At 42.2% G+C, this 24,023-nt stretch overlaps 2 protein-coding genes across 8 annotated transcripts in view; one reads left to right on the forward strand and one right to left on the reverse strand.

Moving 5' to 3' along the window:
• Window positions 1-53: 53 nt before the first annotated feature.
• On the reverse strand, window positions 54-10,117 carry efs (embryonal Fyn-associated substrate). Of its 2 annotated transcripts, none has more exons than XM_076289064.1 (8): window positions 9,949-10,117; window positions 8,787-9,037; window positions 6,090-7,514; window positions 5,249-5,377; window positions 3,552-4,502; window positions 2,677-2,757; window positions 2,254-2,511; window positions 54-1,877 (listed from the first exon to the last, which is right to left on the reverse strand). In XM_076289064.1, the coding sequence occupies exons 2-8, from the start codon at window positions 8,796-8,798 to the stop codon at window positions 1,695-1,697; spliced, it is 3,039 nt and encodes a 1,012-aa protein (XP_076145179.1). In that variant the 5' UTR covers window positions 8,799-9,037; window positions 9,949-10,117; the 3' UTR covers window positions 54-1,694. The 2 variants fall into 2 exon arrangements, with proteins under 2 accessions (XP_076145179.1, XP_076145178.1); XM_076289063.1 differs by having other exon boundaries at window positions 2,659-2,757.
• Window positions 10,118-17,504: 7,387 nt separating this feature from the next.
• mark2b (MAP/microtubule affinity-regulating kinase 2b) overlaps window positions 17,505-24,023 on the forward strand; it is a 44,732-nt gene continuing 38,213 nt past the window's right edge. For 5 of the 6 annotated variants that reach the window (XM_076289065.1, XM_076289069.1, XM_076289068.1 and 2 more), the window contains exon 1: window positions 17,505-18,851. In XM_076289065.1, coding sequence (XP_076145180.1) covers window positions 18,801-18,851 — 51 coding nt within the window. In that variant the 5' untranslated portion in view covers window positions 17,505-18,800. The remainder of the gene's footprint in view (window positions 18,852-24,023) is intronic. The other variant, XM_076289066.1, reaches the window with a different exon arrangement.

Consider the following 24,023-nt stretch of genomic DNA (forward strand, 5'->3'; position numbering starts at 1 on the left):
CAAGGCCCAACGCGAATAAAGTCACACTTGGAAAAATCACACATGCATTTGAATTAGAGTTTTTACCATGTATTTCAAAAGAAAAAAGACATGTTTGGACCACACCAAGTGATCTAACAGGTAGGTCCCAGAGCAGTCTGAACAAGAGCTGTCAAAAATACATTCTGATACAAATATTATTTAAAAGAGTTGATGATATACTGGTTTAATAAAATAAGCGGTGTTTAAACACCCCAGATTAACGTGTTTATGGGCTATATGAAAAGAGTTACATAAAGCCATGCAAACATTTCATAATCATGGAGCAGAAGAAACATAATAGCCAATGAAATTATTGTTACGTTCAGACTTTGATAAACACAATAAGGCTTTTTATGAAGTGGTTTATGGTCTGCTCGTCAACCATTTTGTCAAACTGCCACCTCTATTACATAAAAATATACATACTGTGATAATGAGTAATACTGCTATGTCCCATTGGGTGGTGCTCAATTCACAATCTGAGACCAAGACCATTTCCAAGTTGTAGTAGGCTATACTCTGTAAGGTTGGTCAGTTAACAACCTGCATGCAAGTTCTCGTAACTCTGATATATATTTGGCATTTAGTGAAGCATGAGAGAAGGTCAGGATGGCTGGTAGCTTATAGGAATTGTACAGGAGAGAGAGAGACTGGTACAGTGGGACTCAGGAGAAAGAATTTGAGGGGAAAAGACATAAGGCATAAATTCCCCAGAACATGTAAATAGCATGAGATATTCCCAAGCAATAGGAGAGTTAAATGTGAATGAGAGTTCCTTGTTCTCACGCACCACCACTCCCTGTGGGAAACAAACTGTCGTGGGAAACAAACTGAAACAACATGTCTCAACCTGCATGTGATGCTGAGTAAGCTGAGGACAGAGCACATAAGGAAAGTGAGAGACACGGTAAAAAAAGTAAACAACTGATACACAGGACTGAGCATACAGGCTGACTGCCTGAGTTCACTGTCCCTGGACACATTGAAACTGGTGGGCAAGTCTGTCTTATAACCTTCTTCTGACATACTTATTCCTGTAATTAGGCTGTGAGTAGCCTACAGTTTACTCACAGTGTGCTCACTCGTGTTCTATCTCGGGGAAGAAGGGGGAGGGGGGAGTCCTGTGATTTATCCCAATGTTATGTTACAATACCAGTACCACACCTGTCTGTGAAGACAACACTGATTCCCTCCCACTCAAAACTCAAAAACTCATCAAAGTGAAACATTTCACAGATCACTTAGTACCACTCAATGCCATTAAAAACAAATGCCAACGACTACACAAAAATCAGGGTGGCATCAATGAAAACCACTGAGCTGAAACCACTGAAAAAATGAAAAAGACCCATTACACACTAAGCTTCAACACAGTCCAAAAAAAATCCAATATCAAACACCAATAAGTTATAACGTCACACAGGACAAGTGTGCTTGGCACTGAAGACATGTAAACGAAAGCCACAGACACACTCACGCACACAAACACACACACATACTCATACAGTCTCTCTTGTTTGTGGCACTGGTCTTAACCAAGTCAATGAAACACAAACTGTGATGTCAATGGCACATATGCTCCCAAAACAAATCAGACAATCAAAATAGAAGTTAAAAATACAATTAAGGCATTTTGTGGAACGGTATTTTGGGGTGGGGTAAATAAGATGACATCAGGATATTTCTGCCAGGCGTTGGAGGAGCCCTGCAAAACCAGCAGCATGCTGGGATAGCTCCGCCACACGGTCCACCATTTCCTGCGTTGCCGGGACTGATGGGTAGTTCTGTGCTGCCCCTTTTGTTGCCACAACTACAGTTTTTAAGGCCTGACAAAGCCTTGCTCCTGATGTGGTAACCTAAGACAATTAAAGAGGACAAATTATTTGTATTTATTTATTTATATGCAAGTTGATGGCCTTCACATAAACAAAAAGTTCTATAAAGTATCCTTTATAATAACCTACAGCTACAACATCTCTGATTTTGAGTCAAGTTGCATACCGGTATATATAATGAATTTGTTATAAATGGGTTGGACCATTAATACTGTTTATATGTTGGTACCAATTTACAGTACAATTTCAAAAAAGTAATGTAAAAAAATAGTTACTTAAAGTAGTAGGTCAACTTCAAGGGGGTTCCACTTTTAAAATGATTTTAAGGTTTTGAACAAATCTGAATAGAAGTACTATATCATATTGTAAAACAGATTCAAAAATGAATTACACAAACCTTTGCTTTAAGGTCAGAGGAACTGAGGAGACGAGAAAGGGTATCCCCAATGAAGACAAGTTTATGAGCAGTTACAATCAGACTCTTCCCTCGGGAAACAAAGACACGTGGTGGCTGGTTCCCCTGAACACTGGTAAACAGAGCCTCAATGGAGTCAGCCAGGCAAGAGAGATGTGACAGACTCTGGGATGAGTAGAAGGACAGCAGCTCAGAATCCTCGAGAGAGAGCGTTCCCGGGAGAGGCGGAGATGGACTGAGCTGTGGAGAGGGAACAGGAGAGAACCACTGTTTTTAAAAGTCAGGCAACCTGATTGAAAAGTCTTTGGGAAGATTACATCCGAAGGCTTTGAGAGAATAGCATTAATGTCTGGTAAATCATTGGTAATGGAGTAATTTCTGACGTACTTGACAATGTGCCTTTACCCTTGTCTCAGCAGTGGGGATCACCTGGGTGGAATTGCTCTCTGTCTGGAACTGAGCATCTGCAGGGGGCTCTGGCATCCCCTAATTTGACAAAGGGTAATTTCGATGAGTCATTTAAAAGAGGTGTTTGTGCCAACCATCTGCAAACATGCTGGATTGCAGATTCAGAAAAGAAAAAAAGGGAAAGAAAGATTCTAAAAGAGTTTAGGATTAAACTCCTTTAGGATTAGGATAAAAAAAAAAACACACAAGAGTTACAACAATTCTAACTAACTTTCATGAGACTTGGCCACCATGGAAGCTTATCTCCACATCCCATGTGCCATCATGCCATGCATTCATTAATAAACATATAATTAAGTGGCCTAAAGGCCACCAAGTATAACACTTTTGGCACTACTTAAATCTATCTGGTGAATTTATGATTTAGCCATATATTTTATATATTTTTCTTACATTTTTCAAAAATGATTTTTGAAGGATGCCCAAAGCTACTCTCTGAATAACCGGCGAGGCTTTAGATGAACAAGTGAGTTTATCTCTGCTTCCTATGACCATATGCCATCATAGTAAACAAGGGTGTTGGTAAAAAACATAACAAATCTTAAAACATAAAGCACCTTAAAAATAAACTAAAGTCTTGAAGGAAATTACAACAGTTGACTGGTGTGTCTCACTCAAACAATGGCACAAGGAACTACAAAGAATGACAATGTGAAGCATTTGAAAACAAACCCTGAAAATGGTCTTGCTAGAAATTCATTCACTATGAACATGAGAAAGAAGGGAACTAAGTTGACCACAAAGTCAAATAATATGACAACTCAAAAAGCAGATAATGAATTACAAGAAAAAAGATGGAAAAATAGACGGACCTGTAACTTCACATATCCCACACTGTCGCCCACAGGCAACGTAGGTGGGGCAGGCGTCAGCCCAATTCCTGCATATTCATTTCCCAGCTCGTCATCCTCTTCGCTCCTTCCAATGGAGGGTGGCAGAGACGCCGGTGGTGGGGGCAAAGGGAATGCTGGAGGAGGTGGAGGAGGAAGAGGCCTCTCCTGGATCCAACTACCTTTCCGTGAGCCCATACCCGAGCCTATGTGCTGTGCGTCAGACACTGGAAGAGCTGGTAAGGGCCTACGTGACAGAGACTCCTGGGAGGGGAGACGTGGTCGTACCTGACTCTGCAAAAGCAGAGTGGCATCCTCCAGGGCACATCGTACCAAGCCACGCAGGGCCTCCGACGGAGGTCCATTTCCACACATGGCCAAAGCAGGCATCACTTCAGAGAGGCGGGACCAAGCCTGCTGGAGGGGTGGGGGGGCATCGCCTGCATGGCTTGTTTTCCAAACAGACAAGATCTCGGCCAACGAGGCCGCTAACTCTCTCGCAGGAGCTGAGGAGGTGACGCTCCACGCTGACTGAATGAGGGTGGAAATGGAGGTTCTCCACTGAACGTCCCCTGAGCCTGTACTGGAGACAGAAAGGCGGCGGACCGAAGAGTTAGCTGGAATATCCAAGGTCATAGAAGGCATGTCATAGATCCCACCATCTGGCTCGGATTCCTCGAATGAACAGTTGCTGTGCTGGACTCTGTCGGCATCCGATTTGCCAGGGCTGGGGATCGGGTAGACCTGAGAATGGCCAGCTCCCTCCTCTGGCTCTGCAGGGACCACAGGTTGACCAGGAAGGCTTGGGACACTGTAAACATCCTCTTCATCCTCCTCCACCTCACTTGCAATGGGAAGGGATGCTGGAACATTATAGGTATCATGCTGGGGCTCTACCGCAGGGTTAAGAGTGTGAGTGGGGACATCATAGATCTGCAGCAAAAGAGAGGGAGAATGAGAGTGAATCGTTCATTTTCCTCTTTTAACAGCAGCTTCTCAGACACTGCCGAGCTTGACTACAGAGCTTATGAATCACCATTGTGAGAGTGCTAAAGTAGTTCAGTGTTGAGAACAGTGATAGTCTGTGCTTACTGGCTGAAATACACTCTATTTTTCTGAAATTGCAGACCTTCAACAGAACTCCATTATTTAAAGCTGGGCTCCAGCTCAACAACTGGTGCTTTTTTAAACACACACAATTGTGTCCAGCATGTTAAGCTTGAAATTCCATCCCATATTTTGCAAAAGGATGGAATCTCTAGCTGTATGACAACAGAACAACCCTGTTAAGAGGCGTCAATAGGTGTGATGTATAGATATATACGGTGTGATGCATTATGACCATATCAAAAAGTTCAGTTCTCTTGATAGACCACCATAACACCGACTGACATGAAAAACAATATAAGAGACCAAAGCTGGCAACAGACGAAAAAACACACTATACAGAAACAGAAACAAAATTTCAAGAGTTGAAGGACATAATTGTACAATGAATTAAAACGTATTGGGGAAAGGCAATGCCAGAAAGATAGCTTTAAAAAAGCACCTGTGAAATTGTAGGAGAGGAAATTTAAGAGATGGGTATAGTAGGCACCTATTTAACAAAAAGGAATCCAAAAGGGAAAAAGAGGAAAAATGAATAAAGTAAAATAATCTGTGATCAGAATATATCTTACCTCTGACTCTTGGTCAAACCCAATATTAAGAGGAACAGCTCTTGGAGTATTGTAGATGTTGTCATCCTCATCATCACATGTTGCTAATGGGGCTTGCTGCCATCGATTGGTTGGAGGGGTGTCATAAACCTGACAAACAGTTACAGAAGTCTTAAACTTAGTCTAACCTCACATTGCTGTTGCTGATGCAAAATTGCAATATTTTTACCCTTTACCAATTTTTAGGTCATACCAACCAAAATAAATGACTCATAGCAAATAGCTGCATGTATACTGAAGTCCAAAAATGACAAACAAAATGCACAGACGAGTTAGGATGGCACGGCCTTGATCAAGCACCTCCCTTTCAGTTTTACAATTAGCTCAATGATTACCTTCCTGTTACATTTTCACCCCACATACTGTGTGGAGATGTACTTTAGGTAGTACCACCATTAGCAAAAGAGTTTTAACCCTAATTATTGCCTTAGGTGTTTCTGTACATTATTTTTAATGCAATGCAAAAAAGAAGCATTCAAGACAAGTTAGTGTCATAGTGTCTAATCATGAAAATGACAAATGTGGTTCCATGAATTCAAAGACCCCCATGCCAGAGCTATGTTCAGTTCTTAGTTTGACTCTCATAGCCACTGCATTACACAGCTTTCTGTTACTCTTGGCATGTTAACAGCTAAACATTAACAGATGGTTGGACATTCTCAGTTGGTTATTCAAATAATTAACAGTGATCAGAGCTACAGCACATCAGAGGTGCTGAGATCAGAGACATAAGAGATACGTTAAATGTTAAAGGTGGAATAGAAGATTCACATCTGGGGTTTTCCTAACATAATTTGCTCACCTGATCCTCGAGTTTATCACTCTCCGAATCTTGTTGTGCTTTATTGTCGACCTTTGTAGTCACCATCTGGACCTCTGGATCCTTCATTCTTGACTTGTCCTGCATATTTCCTTCTTTGATGTTTTCATCTCTGGTTACTGGAACCATTTTATGTCCTTCATCCACCTCTCGAAGCTGTTTCGAGAAAGCCAGACCTGCTGGGAGAGCAGGTTTTGGGGCAGGTGTGGGGGGTGTTGTATTCTTCTTGGTAACACCTCTGACTGGGGGAGCAGGGGGAGGGGGTTTCCTCCCAAAATTCGGAGATCCCGGAATGCCACCTTTCCCAATTCGTACCAGCAAAGGGGACCCTCTACCTCCTGCAGCCAGTTTTCCTCGGGCTCCTGGAGGGGTGGAAGGCACTCCCAGGTTGTCTGGGTCTTTTGAGACGCCCTTTGTTTGAGGTCTTGGGGAGCTATTGGCAGTGGCAGGGGAAAGTTTGTGGTTAGGTCCTGCTGAAGCAGAAGAAGAGTTGGGAAGGTTAGGTTCCTTGGGGGAGGTCCGGGGTCCTCCGGGGGGAGTTGGTATTTGGTACATGCTTGGAGTCTCCTGGCTCACTTTTGTGAGAGGCGAAACAGAGAGACCGGATGCACCCGGGGTGGGTACTGCAACTGCAACGCCACTAGTCGGGGTTTGATACAAGTCTTCATTGGACATGGCAGTTGTTGCAACTCTAGGGACCAGGTAACAGCCCTCGGAATTCCCCTGCCCACCTGACTCCCGTTGCATTAAAAATGTGGTCTCCCCTTGGGCATCAGGGGCCACGCCAGCCCTTGGAACTGCACTGGGTGTCAGGTACACAGATTCCGATGATAAGACTTCCTGGGATCTGTGGTACTGGACTGTCAAGGGTGACAGCCCAGTGGGAGTCTGGTATAAGGAGTCTGTCTCAACACCACGACCCCTCACAGAGGGAGACCTTGGCCGACTCGCCATGGCAATATCCCGCTCAGGCCTCGAGTGTGCCCCAGAACTGGAGTGAGAGCGGGGGCGCCCTCCATCCATATGCCACATCTCCCCAGCCCTGGGGGCAGAACTGGCCCCTGGGCTCTGGTACAGTCCCTCAGCCATGCTGTGGGGGGACAGATAGACCCCGTCATCAGAGCCAAGTGTGTTGCCACGGGCAGCCTGCTGCCTGGGAGTGATGTTGACAGAGTCCATACTTGGGGCACGACAGGTGTCCATGCCTGTGTTAGGGGGAGCAGCTGTTTGGAGGAGGCGGAGGCGGTTAGCTGGGGCAATGCCCTGCCTTCCATGCAGTGAACATAGCCACCAGCCAGGGCCTCCTTCCTGCTCCTGCTCAAGGACCATCAGGATGTCCCCCTTCCTGAATGCCAGCTCCTCCGGGCTCTCGGCTGCATTGTCGAATAGAGCCTTTGCTAATACCGTCTGGGAGAGGAAAGCAGTGATCGCAATCAGGCTCACAAATTAATTTTCACTGGAGACATTGGATCTTATTCACAAACGTATTACAACTATTTTTGGGCAATGTCTTTTCTGCTTTGACTTTATTGTCCCATTATAACAAATTTAGTACTGCCAATGTTGCAGTATTAAAATGTCTTCAGCCCATAGTAGCAAATATTTCAGAACAAGCTCTTGGATATCATTAAATCAATCAGCAAATATTTCTGGACAGGCAACAAACAACAAATTGACCTAGAATTCATTAAAAACAAACCCTGTAACAACAAATTAACCTAGATTTTCTAAATAGTAAACATCCAATGAATACCAATTTCTGCCAATCTTGGTATGTTATAACACTACAATTTGTTGACCTTTGCCAGACATAATCTCCTGTGGAAGGTTCAATTACATTTCCATTGTAGAGCCATCTGCTTACCTATGAACAAGCAAAAGAAAATTCTACTGAGTCTGTCTTAGGTATATTGTAGCATGCCTGTCACAGCCTGAGGAACATAAGTTTGTTGTTTTGCTATTGTGTGCTATGACTTAGTACTATAATTTGCAGGTTTATTGCCCTGCTCAAACAGTAATCAAAAAGGTATACACATGTTTTATGTAATGGCAATGCTTCATCTGATCTGCAATTCAACTCTGTAGTTGTCTGGCAGTAGACGTCCTGAGCTGGCTGCTTATAACAATGCTACATAACATTAATTTACATGTTTACACAGAGGTATAGTTTTGACAGGATCGCTCCTTTGGTATTGATTGTGAGAATGGATCTGTTTAGATCTCTTTTAAAAGAAAATGGCATTATGAAGTTGCTTCATCTGAATGAATAGTAACTCTGCAGAAACACTGGGTTAGGCCTACTACAAGAAGTTACATGCTTTAACTGTTTCATTCATATGGAGGGGGAATGGGTGTCTCTGAAAGACTCAGAGGGGAGAGGGTTATTAAACAGATGGGAGAAAAGCCTTAATGACAAGTAAAGGAGGTGAGGGGGAAGGGTGACCACATCTGTCCCTGGTTTGAGGTCCTATTGTCATCCCCTGTATAGCTCATTTGGGGAACCCATCCCCCTATCATTTCTACACCCAGGGGAAAGCACTCTACCAGAACAAACTGCCTTCCAGAGGAGATCAGAAGAGAGAAAGAGATAGAGACAGGCAGAGAGAGAGAGAGAGAGAGTTGTGCGACATCTATTTTGCTCTCTCAATCATATAAATATGCTGAATATACGGTACTTACTGAAAGAGACATGCCGGCGGCTGCCCCACAGTGACTGGCCCCTGTTTCTCCACTGTTTCCTAAAGACTTCGGTCAGATTTAAGCTCTCAAAGCGCTGTCCATCTGGGCCAAGACGATGTGTGGCAGATGATTACCGGCGGGTAAAGGAGGCGGGTATCAGTAGCCGTGTTATTCTCACTGGGGCAATTGTGGATACAACACAGATCAGTTTACCTGAACCTGCCATCTCCCATCGCTTCTTTGGGCATAGCCTATTAGAAGAAAAGCAAAATAAACATCACATTTTGCAAGTTGACTGCCCAGTGAGGTTATTGAATAAGAGAACGTGTGGTTGATAAAACTAGCTTTTTGACTTTAGTGACCAGATGACCAAGGGCTTTACATTTACCCAAGTCTTCTGATAAATCCCAATTGCACCGAGACAGCAGCCTAAGAACAAGGCCAGACTTATTTCCAATGTTGTGCATGGCTAGATTCAGTTGGTTGAACCAGAAACACCAGTTTATCGAGTTAAGATATCCTACGTCACTTAGTCATAATGAACGAGGTCTGATTGTCTATCAATTCCCACAGCTACTGTGAATCTACAAACCAAACCTTTTTGTTGGCAAAAACCGAATGGAATTTTGAGGGCCTGTTTTGAGTGACGCACAAGATACCCCCACAATTTGTCAGCCTATGGTCAACATAAAATATCAAAAGACACATATGGGCACGCGTGGTTAACCACAGCATGCTTGATAAACAAAAATAGGCTGCGGTCGGTTATCAGACTACTTGGTTGATGTCGCCTTGTGTATGCTAGTTCAGAAAATCAGCCACGTTTTCGCCTTTCGGCCCAGAAACCCCAAACCTATTTTCCTAGCACTGGTCACTTGGACGAATCAAACACAGAACCATTTCTTTCACGGCGTTATGGGTAGCTAATTAAAGGGGTTCTCTCAATGGCATAAATTATCCTAGCCTAAATAACATATTAATTTCATTAGATGTGTTGGTGTTAACTGTAGGCTACACTGCCGTTACTGAAGGATAGGCTACACTAGAAATAAATTAACGGTCAGAAATCGGTTTGATGCGATGGGAAAGAGCACAAAGAAGATCACTACGCTCAGCTTTACAGACATGATATCCATGAAAAGCGGCCAGTATAGTTTCTTACCGTATAACCGACTGTTTCACAACACACTGCCGATGTGTTTAATGCGATGGAGACCTAAAGATGTTCCAGAAACAGAAGTAGGTTATAATCATTTCTCTCTAGCCTATTTCTCTTCAGGCTTTAGCTCCGCCGAGCTGCGCCCTACCCTGGCCTATTCGAGGATCCACAGAGGGCGGTGTAGAATTACACTGTAACTTGAAGATCCATAGAGAGCCCATGGCTGAACGGGCTGCAAACGTGTAGCTTTATTGTGGTGAATTGGAAAGAGCTGCCTCTAGCGACCAATATCGATATGACGTTAAACTTATTAACGACCCTGAGAGGGCACATGGCTACTCACAAACAGCCAGACAAATTGGTGATAGTATGTCTGAGTTGAGGCCATAGCATAGGTCTTTAAAAAAACAAAAAATCGCAGATGGTGAATCAAAGTCTTGGAATGGGGATGTTGCATGATGCTCTTTCACCATCACCAAGGTTGGGCATCAGATTACGTAAAAGTCAACCATATGGCTACATGCAATAAGTGTAGTTTGTAAAACGGTCTATTAAAAAGATGGTCTGGATATTAGGGCTACACACATGTATGTGCCTTAACCCGCTCGTTCGAACACCAGCAGGGAGCACCTTAGATCTCGGGTTTGTAAAAACTCAACATGACGAAGATATTAAAATATTATATGTTTTGACTAATTTGATCAATTTCACAATCTTCATCAGAAAACTATAGGCCTACCACTCTTTAACAATGTTCTCATTCTCACAAATGAGCTGGAGAAATGTGTCACTTTTTTCTCTCTCAAAACTTTTCGTTAAAGTCGCAGTTTACAATAAGAATGTTTGTCAAATTCAGTAAATTAGGCCTACTCCTTGGTGATCTTAAGGCCTCTCAGTTTTGCTCCAAAAAAAATTCAAACTCCTGTGCACAGTCCAGGCTCTGTAAATTAACCAAACTGAGATCGAGTCATAGTGCCTGCCAATCTATGTGTTTCAGAGACAGGGAGGAGGATTTGATTGGCTGTTGAGCTCAAATGCCTTGCCTGCCAGAAGATCTAGTTAGTATATCAAAATGTATAGTTTAGATTTTACATATTTAAAAATGAAACGTGCAAATTTGCTTTATTTGCAAATTTGTTTTAAAAGTAGGCTACTCAAATGCCCTGATGCAGTTATATTTCAAGTGAGAATGTCTCACAGTCTTTGCAAATGAAATGGCCCCAATCACCCAGTGACTTGACCTGTCACTTGATCTTAAAGTTCCAAAAGCAGAGATATTTATGAATTAATACAGCGGATCACGGATGCATCAAAAAGGCTGACTCTTTTATGTCAGTGGTTCTCAAAGTGTGGTCTGCGACCCATATGTCTGCAAAATAATTTGCTTTAAATTATAAAGTTGTGGTTTATCATCTTTAAAAAAAACATCTGTGACAACCCTTATCCCCAATAAAAGCAAATTGTGTATGTTTGCTCACCTACATTAACCATTAACTTGAATCACTTTACTCCCGTCACAAAAAACCATTCCGGTGCTTGTGGCTTATGTGCCAGCTAGCTGATGAACGTGGAGAGATGTTTGACTCAGTCCACCCTGTCAAGTGATGCAAAATCCAAAGTTGACAAAAGACCAAGTTACACACCTTCCAGAAAACACAGGATGAACCTGCAGGCTACAACTTCAGAAAATACAAATGGCATATAAATCCCTTAAAATATTGCTACAATTAATGAATTGTTACAATTATGAGGGGGGTCCTTGGAAATTGTCTCCCACAAGTGAGTCCTTGGAACCAAAAAGTTTGAGAACCCCTTATTTGAATGGATCCATCACCGACTGTACTTAAATTTACACCTGACATACACCTGCTATCCCTCTGTTTGTCATGTTCAGTACGTTGACAGTATTAATGTAAACTGCCTAAGATAAACATTCCATAACATACTTTATAATTCAACATCACATAATTCATAATTCAACATCACATTGAAATCCAAGAAAGTAAGTGGCGTGGCCTCACAATTCTTAAAAATCTACTATTACTCATGTGGTTTGCTCTCATTCAATGACACATTGGAAAAACACTCTCTTTGAGGTTTTAGGAGTTGTGTCATGTTAAACTTCACTGGTTCCGCTATGATTTCAATGTGTAAGTTGGTAAGCATAAATGAAATGTTTCTGAAAATAATATGGTTGTTACCAGCTGCCCTGTAAAGTACTAGCATCTGGTCTACTTTGATATAGCCATGCAGTGTCAAGATGGACATTATGGGTGAAAAATTAATCTTACCACATGATTGCAGCAAGAAGTGGATCCAAGAACTGGATAAATGCCTTAAGATGTGTGCTGCTGGCTGTCTTCTCAGTGCATGAGTGCATAGGGAGTGTCTACAAAGTGCAACACCAAAACACCACTGTCTGTCTCTTTTAGGCTGTAAAAATCACTTTTTCATTTGTGTTTTAACTCTCTACTGCATGGTGTTGGCAACAGTTAATAATTGGTAGTAACACAAAACCTATTTACTGAAGTGAAGAAGAGGACTTTTTAGTATGAAAAAATAATTGTTAGGTCATATGAGGATATGTTGTTAGTACTTCAGAGAGGTACCTCTGTGACCACCACCACCTGTCCGTTACCTTTGGATGGCCAAAATTCAGAATTTAGGCATTATTTCTTTGAGAAAAAAATTGAAACACTATCTGGACTATGCAAACATGAACAATTTATCAACTTCATATATAATGAGTGTTTTGTAAATTGGCAAAATATAATTGTTGCCATATGGCAACAGCATTCAACCTACTATGCAGGTTTATTTTTGGAGTTTAGAGCTCCCTCTGAGTCGTGATGTATTTATATGTTACTCTGCTATTGTAAATAGCAAACTTCTTGCGACTTACCCCCCCTGTACACAATGCAAATGCTTTTGTTGTGGAGGTGAAGGATTAAAAACAAAATCTATCTCCAAAGAGTTATATACTGCAAGGTAAGAGTTGCCAGTTCGAACCCCAACCAGTAGGCACGCCTGAAGTGCCCTTGAGCAAGGCACCTCACTGCTCCCCGAGCGCCGCTGTTGTTGCAGGCAGCTCACTGCGCCAGGATTAGTGTGTGCTTCCCCTCACTGTGTGTTCACTGTGTGCTGAATGTTGTTTCACTAATTCATGGATTCGGATAAATGCAGTTACCAAATTTCCTTCACGGGATCAAAAGCGTATATATACTTACTTATAAATTCTATAGGGGACGGGTTCTACAATTGACATCAACCATCTCAAGACATAGTTGTGCAATATCTTGCGAGTCAACGTTCACTAAATTTGACACACTCAATCAGTGCCACAGTTTGTGGATGCACATCAAATTTTGGAATATTCAATCCATAAGGGGTGTGCCGACTTTTGCATACTGCCGTAACTTTATTATGCCTGGGTCTGTGTTTTTTTACATTTGCACACTCAGGCATAGGCACACACACACACACACACACACACAAATGTGCACTCATAGACGCACACCACACATGCACACACATGTATACAGACACACACGCAGCTATACAGAAACACATGCCTACAAACATGCATTGGGGTGTCACCAAGTTGTACTCTATCTGTTGTTGCAGACTTTTTTTGTGAAGCAGTGCACATTTACAAGTTTAGACACACACACACGCACACTCTAGTTGTATATTGTTGTATTGCATTGTTAAACATGTTAAATCTCTGAAAAGCCCTTAAGAAGCTGACCCTTCCTACTTGTGTGAGGCAGTATACATGGTTCAGAAGCCAAAAGTGACAATAATATTAACAATAATTGACAATAATATTAGCTGTAGTTCTGTAGTATTGGTAGTGTAGTAGCTGGGCAGTAGCCTGGAAGTTGGGTTCAATTACTGGCTTCCATCTTTGTACCCTTGAGCAATGATAAGTATGGCGTGCCTACAGTAAGTCACTTTGGAAAACAGTGTCCAAAATTAATTAATTTTGGACACTAAATTAATACATGTAAATGTAAAAAGTTATTTCTATGCCTTGTTATGCAGCATTGTGCAGTTGAACAGCAGTCAACTCATGTGTGTGATTCATATGAGATATGCTACGCTGTTTTTATCTTTCAATTTTGTTGTAAATCAACCAATTTTGTTATCTCATATTGGACAGGGGGTAACATTCCTGCAGCCTCAAATAGTAAATTATAAAGTATTTAAGTAAATAAGCAAAATTCATTTGTAAAGCACTTTTCCCTGACAAAAGTCCCAAATTCAGATAGCACAGGATACAGGAACAGGATAAAACACGAGACACAGAAAGTAAAAAAAAGATGTATAGACCACAAATCTCTAAAGGAAAGCACAGTGAACAGACTCAATAAGTTACTTGAAGGCCTGCCTAAAAAGGTGGTTCTTAAGTCCACTTAAGTTAGTGGACTGTCTCCGTCTACAAATCTCCTGAAACCACACCTGACAAGGCCTTCATTAACTCATTTATTTTAGGATCTATATGGGCACCAAAGGCTTTAGATAATCAGCATAAAGTGGGAGTTGCATTCTCTTCACAGTGGTGTGGTGAAACAGTCTCCCAAGGTCAATAGGGCTAGCAAATTTAAGCAGGCCTGGAGTTGCGTAAAAAGACAAAATCAACCTCTCAACCCCTCGATTTACTGTCTCAGAATAGTTTCTTTGATACAAATCGATCCAGATTAATAATGTATGATGTGGTAATCTCCAATCTTCTCTACCTCCTTTCCTGTCCCTCTCTCAGAAGTTCCAGCTTAAGACACGCATGCCTATAGCCGCCGTCAGATACAAGGATGCTATGTTGGTGTTTCCATTCCTGGGAAAGGGGGGGTGCCGTTTTTCTTGCCTACAGTGCAGGTGCAGGCCTGGTGGAGCAGTGTCAGTCACTGCCTGACAATCGGTCAGTCCAGATTCAATCCCCAATTCGGTTGCTATTGCAAGCCTGTGTCCCATTGGATAAAAGCGTCTGCTATGCTAATATCAGCATTTACATCAGCAATATCGGCAAGATAAATAATATGCTTAAATTGCTAATATAATTTAACTTTAAACCACCAGTGCATGTGAGACACTGAGCAGAGCTTTCTCTAAAACTAGGCCTACATAATGTAGCCTACATTTAGATTAGTAAACTATAAGATCAGTAAGGTCAATAAGGTCACTTTATATGTAATGAATCTAGGAATATATGGAAGATTCAATTTTTTAACTAAATAACGGTATTCAGTATACAGTAAATTACACTATTTTATTTTTTTGAGATGCACCTGTACTGTACATTTAGATCAGTAATTTATAAGATCAATAAGGTCAATAAGACCAGTACTGTGCAAAAGTATTAGGCTCCCCTTAGATTAGTTGTTTTAGCAATGTTATGATGACCATGTGTATGTTATTTTCTCAGTGTCTTTATTGGAATTCAACCTGAAGATAGAGGGAATATAAAAAACAAAAAATGTGCATTTCTGGTTCAGGTTCTAGTCTTCTGCATCCATTCGATTGGTTGTTTTTGCAGTGTTATAATGACCAATCTCGCAAGGGGGAAGCTCACGCCGATTGGTACTGGTACTGGCTCTGCCACATTCAGAAGTGGGAAGGGATGACGACACTTTGACAGGTCGAAGATCTCATTGAAAAGCTACAGTTGGAAGAGTTCATTGGTTACCTAAAGTGGAAAAAACATGGCAAAATATTTTTAAACAAAGAGCCTTGATGAGGCAAGTTAATACTGTATTCCTTCCTGGAACAATGAAGAGGGTCACCAGAGGTGTACAGTAGCCTATATTTCAGGTGGCTCCTCCACTTTGTGCCATGCCAAAATGCTCTTGACACAGTTTTAGGGTGAGCCATGGTTAAGTCAGCAGCTGATCCCGTCAGTGGCCTGGGTGGGGAACGACAGCTCCGTCAAGAGCTTCCCCCTTGGATGATTGGTCATTATAACGCTGCTAACAACAAATCCAATGGCAGCTTGAGACTGAAATTGGATTGGGATCAGAACAAAAAGTATATTATACTGTATGTGTATTTAAATACTATGTATTTACTGTGTTCTCTGGTCATATTATAATTAAGAGTGATAAACAATATGGTCCTTATTACTGAAGCAAAACTTGAGGTGCTTAAGACTTTTGCACAGTACTGTATGTCTCAAACTAAACTTCAGGTTAAAGAACTTTGTGGCAGTCTGTGATGTTGTTCCTTACAGCCAAACAGGTGTTCGGGTTGGCTTGTAAACTTCTGCACGATGCTACTGTACACTATCTGATGAGGTTCTTTATCTTCCAGTACAAACAGCAATGACTACCCCTGGTGGCAGTGATCATCACCAGCAGAGGAGACTACCGTGAACTCTTCCTCATTGGTCCCAAAATCTACATCGGTTGCTCCCTGCGAACAACAGAATCTACAACAGAAATGTTTTCTGGTAGATTATCATAGGATTAGAAATTAGAAGTAGCCTTTTGTGACTTAATAGCCTGTGGGTTTGTTCAGGAGTTGCCACTCTATTATTATTTATTAATTACCCATTGAGGTTGTGGAGTCCCTGTGGATTCCAGAGACTATGCCTTCTGTTCTGATCTTGATTGATCTGTCCAAAGCCTCCAATAAATCAGCCCCCTTCACTCTCTTTGAGTTCTCTACACTCAGATCACTTTTGCTGCAGAACCCGGAGCAATTTCTGGCTGCCTTGTCACACCTTGACTTCTGCTATTCACTCACATGGCCACACACTGTCAGTGACACCCAACTGTTTTTGTAATGTCCACCTAATGACTCTGGAGGGCAAACATAAGCATAACATTCCAGATTTGCCTTCAACAAGACAAAGATTTTCTGAATGCTCTGATGCTCACTCACAGAACATTTTATTGAGCCCCCTTCTACCTAAACACCTTATATCCTATCTGCACTCTGCTAAGTGGCATCTCGTACCACTATGCAAAATGGTCCAAGCAAAGCTCTTTGCCTCCACATAGTCCCAATATTTTTTTAAAAGTTTCATATATATCTATCTTTCTTTCTCTGCTTGATCATTAGTTCTACACAAAACAAACATATATTGATGCAGTTCTACTTTTCCCCTTGCAGCATGTGTTCATCTTGTAGGCCTCATTTGTGGATTGGTTTTAATTAGCGTATGGCCTCTGCTGTAAACTGGGGAAGGACTATAGGCTACATTGTGTTTTCACTGTTCAGTTTTGTGTAACACCTGCAGAATCAAGGACCCCCCCCCCCCCCCCCTTAATTTGGGATGGGGTGAGGGTATTTAATATTTCACTAAACCATTACCTGGGTAGGTCTACTACAAAAGCATTTTTTGAATTTCATTATAATTATTTACATTTGTGTCCACCTGACCTGACCATGGTAGTTTGGGATAAATGTTTAGTCTTATCACTGAGATATCCATGACATGTGATGTTAACATGATAGCCAGTGACAGCACCAGTTTACCCATCATAGGACCATAACCAATGAAGCTTCCGGTAGCAGATCGGGTACCAACGACCGACACCGCCCCTCTCAGCTGTGCACAGGCGGCCATGTTGCCTCCCAGTGGTTGCTTCTTGCTTGCTTGCCTTCTGCTTGTTCCGGTATCTCCGTTTAGCTTTCAGAATGCGTTGCTGCTGCTTGAACGCAGTAGCCGTTGCTTTCCATAGGCCTACTGTCCTCTACCAGTAAAGAGAGCAAGCTAGCGCATACATACACTTATCGTGGCATGTAATGCTGGAGGATTTTACAACTTGATTTTTTTTCGGACGTATTTTAAGGACATCACCTTCATAACACGAGTGTTTGGTGTTCCAAGTGTTGCCGTCCTTATTTGAATCACGCACTCGGAAATAGAGGAGACGGCGCTGTTCATGGATATTTGATTTTTCTGGACTGCTTATTAGCAAGTGCGCTTGCTGACCAGACGTTACCCCTCGGATTAGTAGCTAACGTTACCTAGCTAGCGCAATTCCACAGCAGACCACACTTGCTACGGTTGCTAGCTTCAAATCTAGATCTACTTGGATGTAACGTTAACATTAGCTGACTAGCTGGCTGATTTTCTTGACCAAGCGGCTTATTTCCAGACGCAATTGTCCCTCACTTCAAACCAGGAAGAACATTTTTGTGCTAAATATTCACACCAGCAAACGTTAACGTTACCTCGTTAAAGTTATTTGTCAGGCAACGTTGATTATTCATTTTTCTGCAGCGAAGGTCGGTCGAGTTGGAACCGATTTAGACCGGCCTGATGTATTGAATCTAGGGGCTTGATTTTGGACTGCCTCAACACTCACACAGATCCGACATTTTAAACACCAGTTTTTTCTCCTTTCTCTTTTTCCTTTTTAAAACCTAATGTGGGTGTGCAAAACAAGCGCAGTTGGTTTTATGAAGTGCAAGACCGTGACACGTTGATGTGTTTCCTTTGTTGGATTGCCAGTTGATGGTAACGTTAACGTTAACTAACGTTAATTTGGACTGGCTATCAGTACTGTAATCTATTTTCTGTTTGTCTATTTTATATATCAGCGCATGCAGTTGTCGGGATCAGCAAATCAGGACATTGACGGTTAACATTAGAGTGATTATAAATTCTGACGTTTGGAAAACTTTTGCAACCCAAATTTTCACCTCTGTTGACATGGACACGTACTTGTAATGTGGGATTCAACTTGTTGATCTTTGTCTGCGTGGCTAGCTAGCTTGCTAGCTCTTTGGACCTTTTTGATCCTTGGTCCTCGACCAAAAGGACAGTAATAACCTCTACCGCTAAATGTGTGTATGATTCTTAGACATTTTTCTTCATCCCCGGACCCCTTTTTGAAGATCCCTGACCAAAAATGTCATCCCGGCCTCCGTTACTAACTGTCATAGAAAACTCGTCAGGTCAGGTAAGTGGAGTTCTCAAGATAGTCTCTTGGCTAGCTAGCTGTGGTTGCTATCACTGTCATTGAGTTTTCTTGCATTCCTTTACAAGCAACCTGGATAGCTATAACGTTAACGTTAGGCCTGTTGTGCATAGAGTGGGCATCAGAAATATATGTTCTATGCAATTACACAGGGTTTGTGAGTGTGGCTAGAGAATGTTTGTGGTGCTCACGCAATATTGCCATTTTATGAAATTGAGGCAGTAACCTAACGTTAGCTAACGTTAGCAGTGGCTAGGTAGCCCAACGTTCAAGTCAGTCATCTCACGCTTGGTGAAATCGAGCATTTCCAACCAAATATGTTCTTTCACAGCCAGTGGTGTCATCCAATGAACATGGTTTTGATCATATTGGTTAACATCCACAGGCCTGTTTGTATTTACTATGGTGCTTGTTATTCAGCTAATTCGGCATATAGTTAGCCATTGCACGGGCGATAATATATAAAATAGAGAGCATCCCACCTGATTTCTTTGCTAGTGGTTGGATGTGACCACCTAGCTTGCTAACATCAGCTATTAAGTTATCTAGCTTTAGCTAGCCATGTAGGTAAAGGGAACTAATATGGAAATAAATATACACTTTTGTGACTATTTAGGAGAAGTAACGTTATATCATTTCCTCTGTGTGAATGCTTAGGTGCAGATACAAATGTTTTTCTTGTGTCACAAATCAAAGGGATTAAGTTTTCGTGAGCTAACCCCAGTGAAACACAGGCGTAAAAGCCCTTTTGAGTGTGGGAGATATCTTTAGTGATTCATAGTGTCACTCATTTTGCAAAGCAGTTTTTGGGGAGACTAGGAACAGAATCCCTTGGAACACACTGGGTGTATTTGACAAAACGCCAAAGTGGCTTCTCCCTTATACATAGGGAGATGTAGCCTTATAGTTTAAGTACACGGAGTTAGTAATTGAGCATGATTGTAGAATGTTTGAGTTGCACTGAGATTAACAGATGAAGATGAATCGATTCATACTATGGCAAGATCATTTAGATATATTTTATATTTTTTATCATTTCAGTTCACAACTTCTTCAACCATGCAAAGATTATTTGGTCCCTTGTAAATGTCTTATTTGCGAGTGTGTGCAAATGTGGCCAAAGGAGCCACATTTATACACTAGGTTTGCAAGATAAGCACGGCAGGGTTGGTTTCAAGTTTCAGCACAGCTTGTAAAAAGTAGCTGGATAGATACTATGACAGAGAGGAACTGAGTGTTGACTGATTGAATGATGCTTTTCATAGTATTTCCAGAGAGTGGTGGTGTACTGTTATTTATAGTAGCGTAGGTCATGTTTGTAATGGAATAAAAATGTGGTCTTGCAGCGTGCATGCCCCTGTATTGTAACCACATGAAGGGTGTTGTCTGAAATCAACTCTGGTGCTGTTAATATCTTCACGTACGCTAATATGTGTTCCTGTTTACCAGTGATGGAGTGTCACTACGCTACACACACACACACTTTGTTGTCATTCGCATTACCTCTTTACCTAAACATCAACTTCGGTCAGACACAGATCTATAACTACAAAGACTGTGGGTTTTAGTCACATAGATAGCAATCGGCCTAATATTGCATTATATTTAGGAATTTCTGTACATTTCAAACACTCATCTGGGAGTGTGCTTTTGCCCAGACTTCACTCCCATCATTTCACTCCCTGTCATTATGACTGTATGTTGCATGCTGCCACTGTGGAGCTGCAGGAGCTGTTGGATCCTGCTCATCCTGTCTCAGCTTGCCTCATCTGCAGTTAGTGGAGATGAATATTGAATCTCCGGATAAGCTCTGATGCAGGATAATCTCCCCGAGAGATAGAGGGACGGGCAGATGGATTCAGATTCAGGTACATGTGCTGCTGATGGTGATTAGAGCGGGAGAGAGTGTGATGGGCGAAGAAAGAGGCTCTTCCCTGTGTGCTGCAGTGTGCTCCTCTGCCGGGATGAAATAGGTGTTAACATTTCCATTTGTTAATTTTAGCAGATACATCTGTCCAAAGCGACAGTGACAGTATTAGAGCCGTTCTCCCCATAGCAACTTGGGGGGTTAAGTGCCTTGCTCAAGGGCACAACAGTGGAAGCCGGGAATTGAACCCACAACTTTTCAGGCTACTGCACGCTAAACAACAGGTGCGCATGTGAGGCAGGCTGTGATGTGATGTGATGGGCAGTGGTCAGCTGGGTCTTAAAGGAACCATATGTAAGATTGTGGCCAAAACTGGTACTGCAATCACTTTCAAATTACTATAGAGCGGTGTAACCCCTCCCCCTGCACCCTGACTCGAGGTTGCCAACCCGGATGCCAAAACACTACTGACTTTGTGATTAGTAGATAGGTAGAGGGTGGCGCATCAGGCCAAAACACAACATGACATGACATAACACAACATCAACATCAGTTGAGGGCTGCAACTTCACTTATTAAATGGCAATATCCTGGCCGGACTAACTGTTGTCAGTGATATAAGTATTTGAAATGAACATGATTTCTTAATGTCTAGTGACATATCTGGGCCATTTTATGATTAATTGAAATACATTTCTTACATACGGTTCCTTTAAAGCTTTCACCTGTCTGCAAGCCTTTCGCTCCCGGACACACACCACCAAGCGGGCCCTGCAGGTTTAGCCTACATGATGTCATCCCGTGAAGGGACAGTGGGAAAATTAGCTGTGCCAGTGTGTGACGTCTGTGAACCGCTGAAAGCTGCCAGCGTTGTTGAGATGCAGTTGAGACTACTCTTGAGACACCAGCGTGCTATTTCTTCAGCACCCCTGTGACATTGCACAAGCCTGCTATCACGCCAACATCCTGTCGTTTGGTTAGGACATAGTAATGAACTCCTACAACTCTCTGTTTTCCATTGGAGTTGTAGGATTTTATGTCCAGGGAGCTCTAGCAGTCCGTAGCCCACTCTTCTCATTGTGAAGTGTGCCTGGTCTGGCATCCTGGGCTGAAAAGGGCTTCAGGGGGTTTCCTGTCATAGAGAAGCTGAATGGATTCAAAGAGTCTATGGAGATGGAAGAAAGGAAGAAATTCATAGGGTTTCTCTGTGGTTACTAAATTATTCTTTGATTTTGAGAATTTACAACTTTATGTAGAGTGAGAACTTGTGTTGTCACAGTAAAAAATAAAAAAAGGATAACAGAAATCCATGTCTTCAGGCATAGTAGATGTCAGAATTCCATGTCGTCAGGCATGGAAGAGTCATCTATAATCACGTGATTGACATCGAGGCTTACATTTCCAACTGTTCAGGACGGCATTGGACCTTAGATTCAGAATGGACTGCCATATACCCCACTGGTTAATATTATAGCCTATATAGAGGAAATGTCATATCTTTTCCTCAGTTAGACATCTACAGGGTTCCTACGCAGTATGGAAAACCTGGAAAAGTATGGAATTTGATTTTAGTAATTTCCAGGCCTGGATAAGTATGGAAAAAAGAAACAAGGGTATGGAAAAATATTTGTTTTTCCAGACTATTGCATTTGCAGTACTAATCACTTCACTCAGGTCATAATGAACCATTCCTACTGTTGTGTAGCTTAACTGTCAGTCCCCATCGTCAAGATACAACTAAAAATGACCCAGCTAAATGGACGAATATTAAGTGTAATTTTTTAATTCACTTCAGTTGTCCATACCTTTGTTTTCACCGAGTTATCCCAAACCAGAAGTGGCCGCAATGTCGAGAATAGGGTCAGAAAAATCTACCGAGAAGTTTGGAAATTTAAGTATGGAAAAAGTATGGAATTTTCAAATGCAAAATGTGTAGGAACTCTGCATCTAATCAAAGGCTTAAAGTCCGCCAACCAAACCAATTTCCCTTTTGAGGAACTCTAACCTCCCATAGTTCCTTGTCAGGCCACTCCTCCCTTGTAAATGGATAAGGGCTGTGTCCTCTAAGCCTGCTGTGTGCACCAATTGGGACGGTATCTGTGTAGTCCTCCAGCTGAGGGTGTTGAGTCGGTGGGTGTGTGTAGGGTGAGCACAATCGAGTGGGCGCTCTCTGCTCTCTGGATCTCTGACCTTCAGCCTCTCCAGTAGCAAGGCTCATAATTACACGGCGCTTTGCATTTTTTACAGACAGCACTATATCAAGATGTGACCAGACCACGTCATGCCACACCACAGCAGGAGCCTAAGTCCAGAGTTCTTCACCCCCCCCCCCTCCTCTCTCCCTACAGTTTTCCTTACCCTCTCTCTCTCTGGTCTCTCGTTCTCTCTGGTCTTTCTCTCTCTCTGTCTCTCTCTCTCTCTCTCTCTCTATAATCTTTCTCTCTCTCTCTCATCCACCCACATGAGTGGCCTCCATCTGCATGTGGACTGGCCAGCCAGTATTATTGCGTTGCTGTGTTAAACAGGCATTTCCAGTCGAGCTGGGTGTGAAGTCAGCGAGAGGGAGTGCCCTGGCTCACCTCTCTCTCTCTCTCTCCATCTCTCCCTTTTCTGTTTTCAACAGCTTGACGTCATTCAGGTGTTTGTTTATGATTGAGTGAGTCATGTTAACTGCACCGAGTCAGTGTCTAGCTTCTCCATTTTGTGCTCTGCCTTTGGACTGCTGCTGAAAAGACATGGCAGGCTTTCGTAGCCCATTTAAAATGTTCAAAAGATAAGTTCAAATATACAACATACAAGTTGAGCAAAAGCTTGGTAGACATTAAATATAGAGAAGAGAGAACAATTCTTCAGTCAATCCCTCTGGCTCTCTCCCTATGAGGCACTCTGTTTCCAACATATTCGCTGTAAGACTAGGTTATAAATAGTTGAGTGTGTTTGCAGGGGGGGGGGGGGGTCGGGGTCACTGCAAGATTATGTTGACACTTCTTGCTGTCATCAAAGCATTTGAAGTCTTCCCGGACTGTTTCTTGTGTTTTCCCTATTTAGTGTTATCATAATCCATCCAACCGTCTCACACAGATTTTCTCTTCAGTCGCCCCCCCCCCCCCCCCCCCCCCCCCAACTGCACTTCTCTGTAAGGGAGGCTGGAATGCCTTCTCTACACCATCTCTGTTTTATTAGATAATTGTATGTCCAGCTTGTGTGTGTGTGTTCTTTTTTTTTACTAAGGTACATGAACTAGGCCATGCAAACATGCATCTTGTCTCGCAGTAATGTCTGTCTTC

This window comes from Alosa pseudoharengus, unplaced genomic scaffold (assembly GCF_046254945.1).
Source record: "Alosa pseudoharengus isolate Yale_2024_CS ecotype anadromous, Long Island Sound unplaced genomic scaffold, YU_APseudo_1.1 YU_APseudo_1.1_scf_17, whole genome shotgun sequence".
NCBI classification, from domain to species: Eukaryota; Metazoa; Chordata; class Actinopteri; order Clupeiformes; family Clupeidae; genus Alosa; species Alosa pseudoharengus.

What these genes read in the sequence shown, in the direction of transcription:
- efs (XM_076289063.1), bottom strand. An exon ending in GGGTAAAGGCACATTGTCAA is followed by an intron (nt 2,512 to 2,658) that starts GTACGTCAGAAA and finishes CCCTCTCCACAG; the next exon opens with CTCAGTCCATCTCCGCCTCT. An exon ending in CCTCTGACCTTAAAGCAAAG is followed by an intron (nt 1,878 to 2,253) that starts GTTTGTGTAATT and finishes TAATTGTCTTAG; the next exon opens with GTTACCACATCAGGAGCAAG.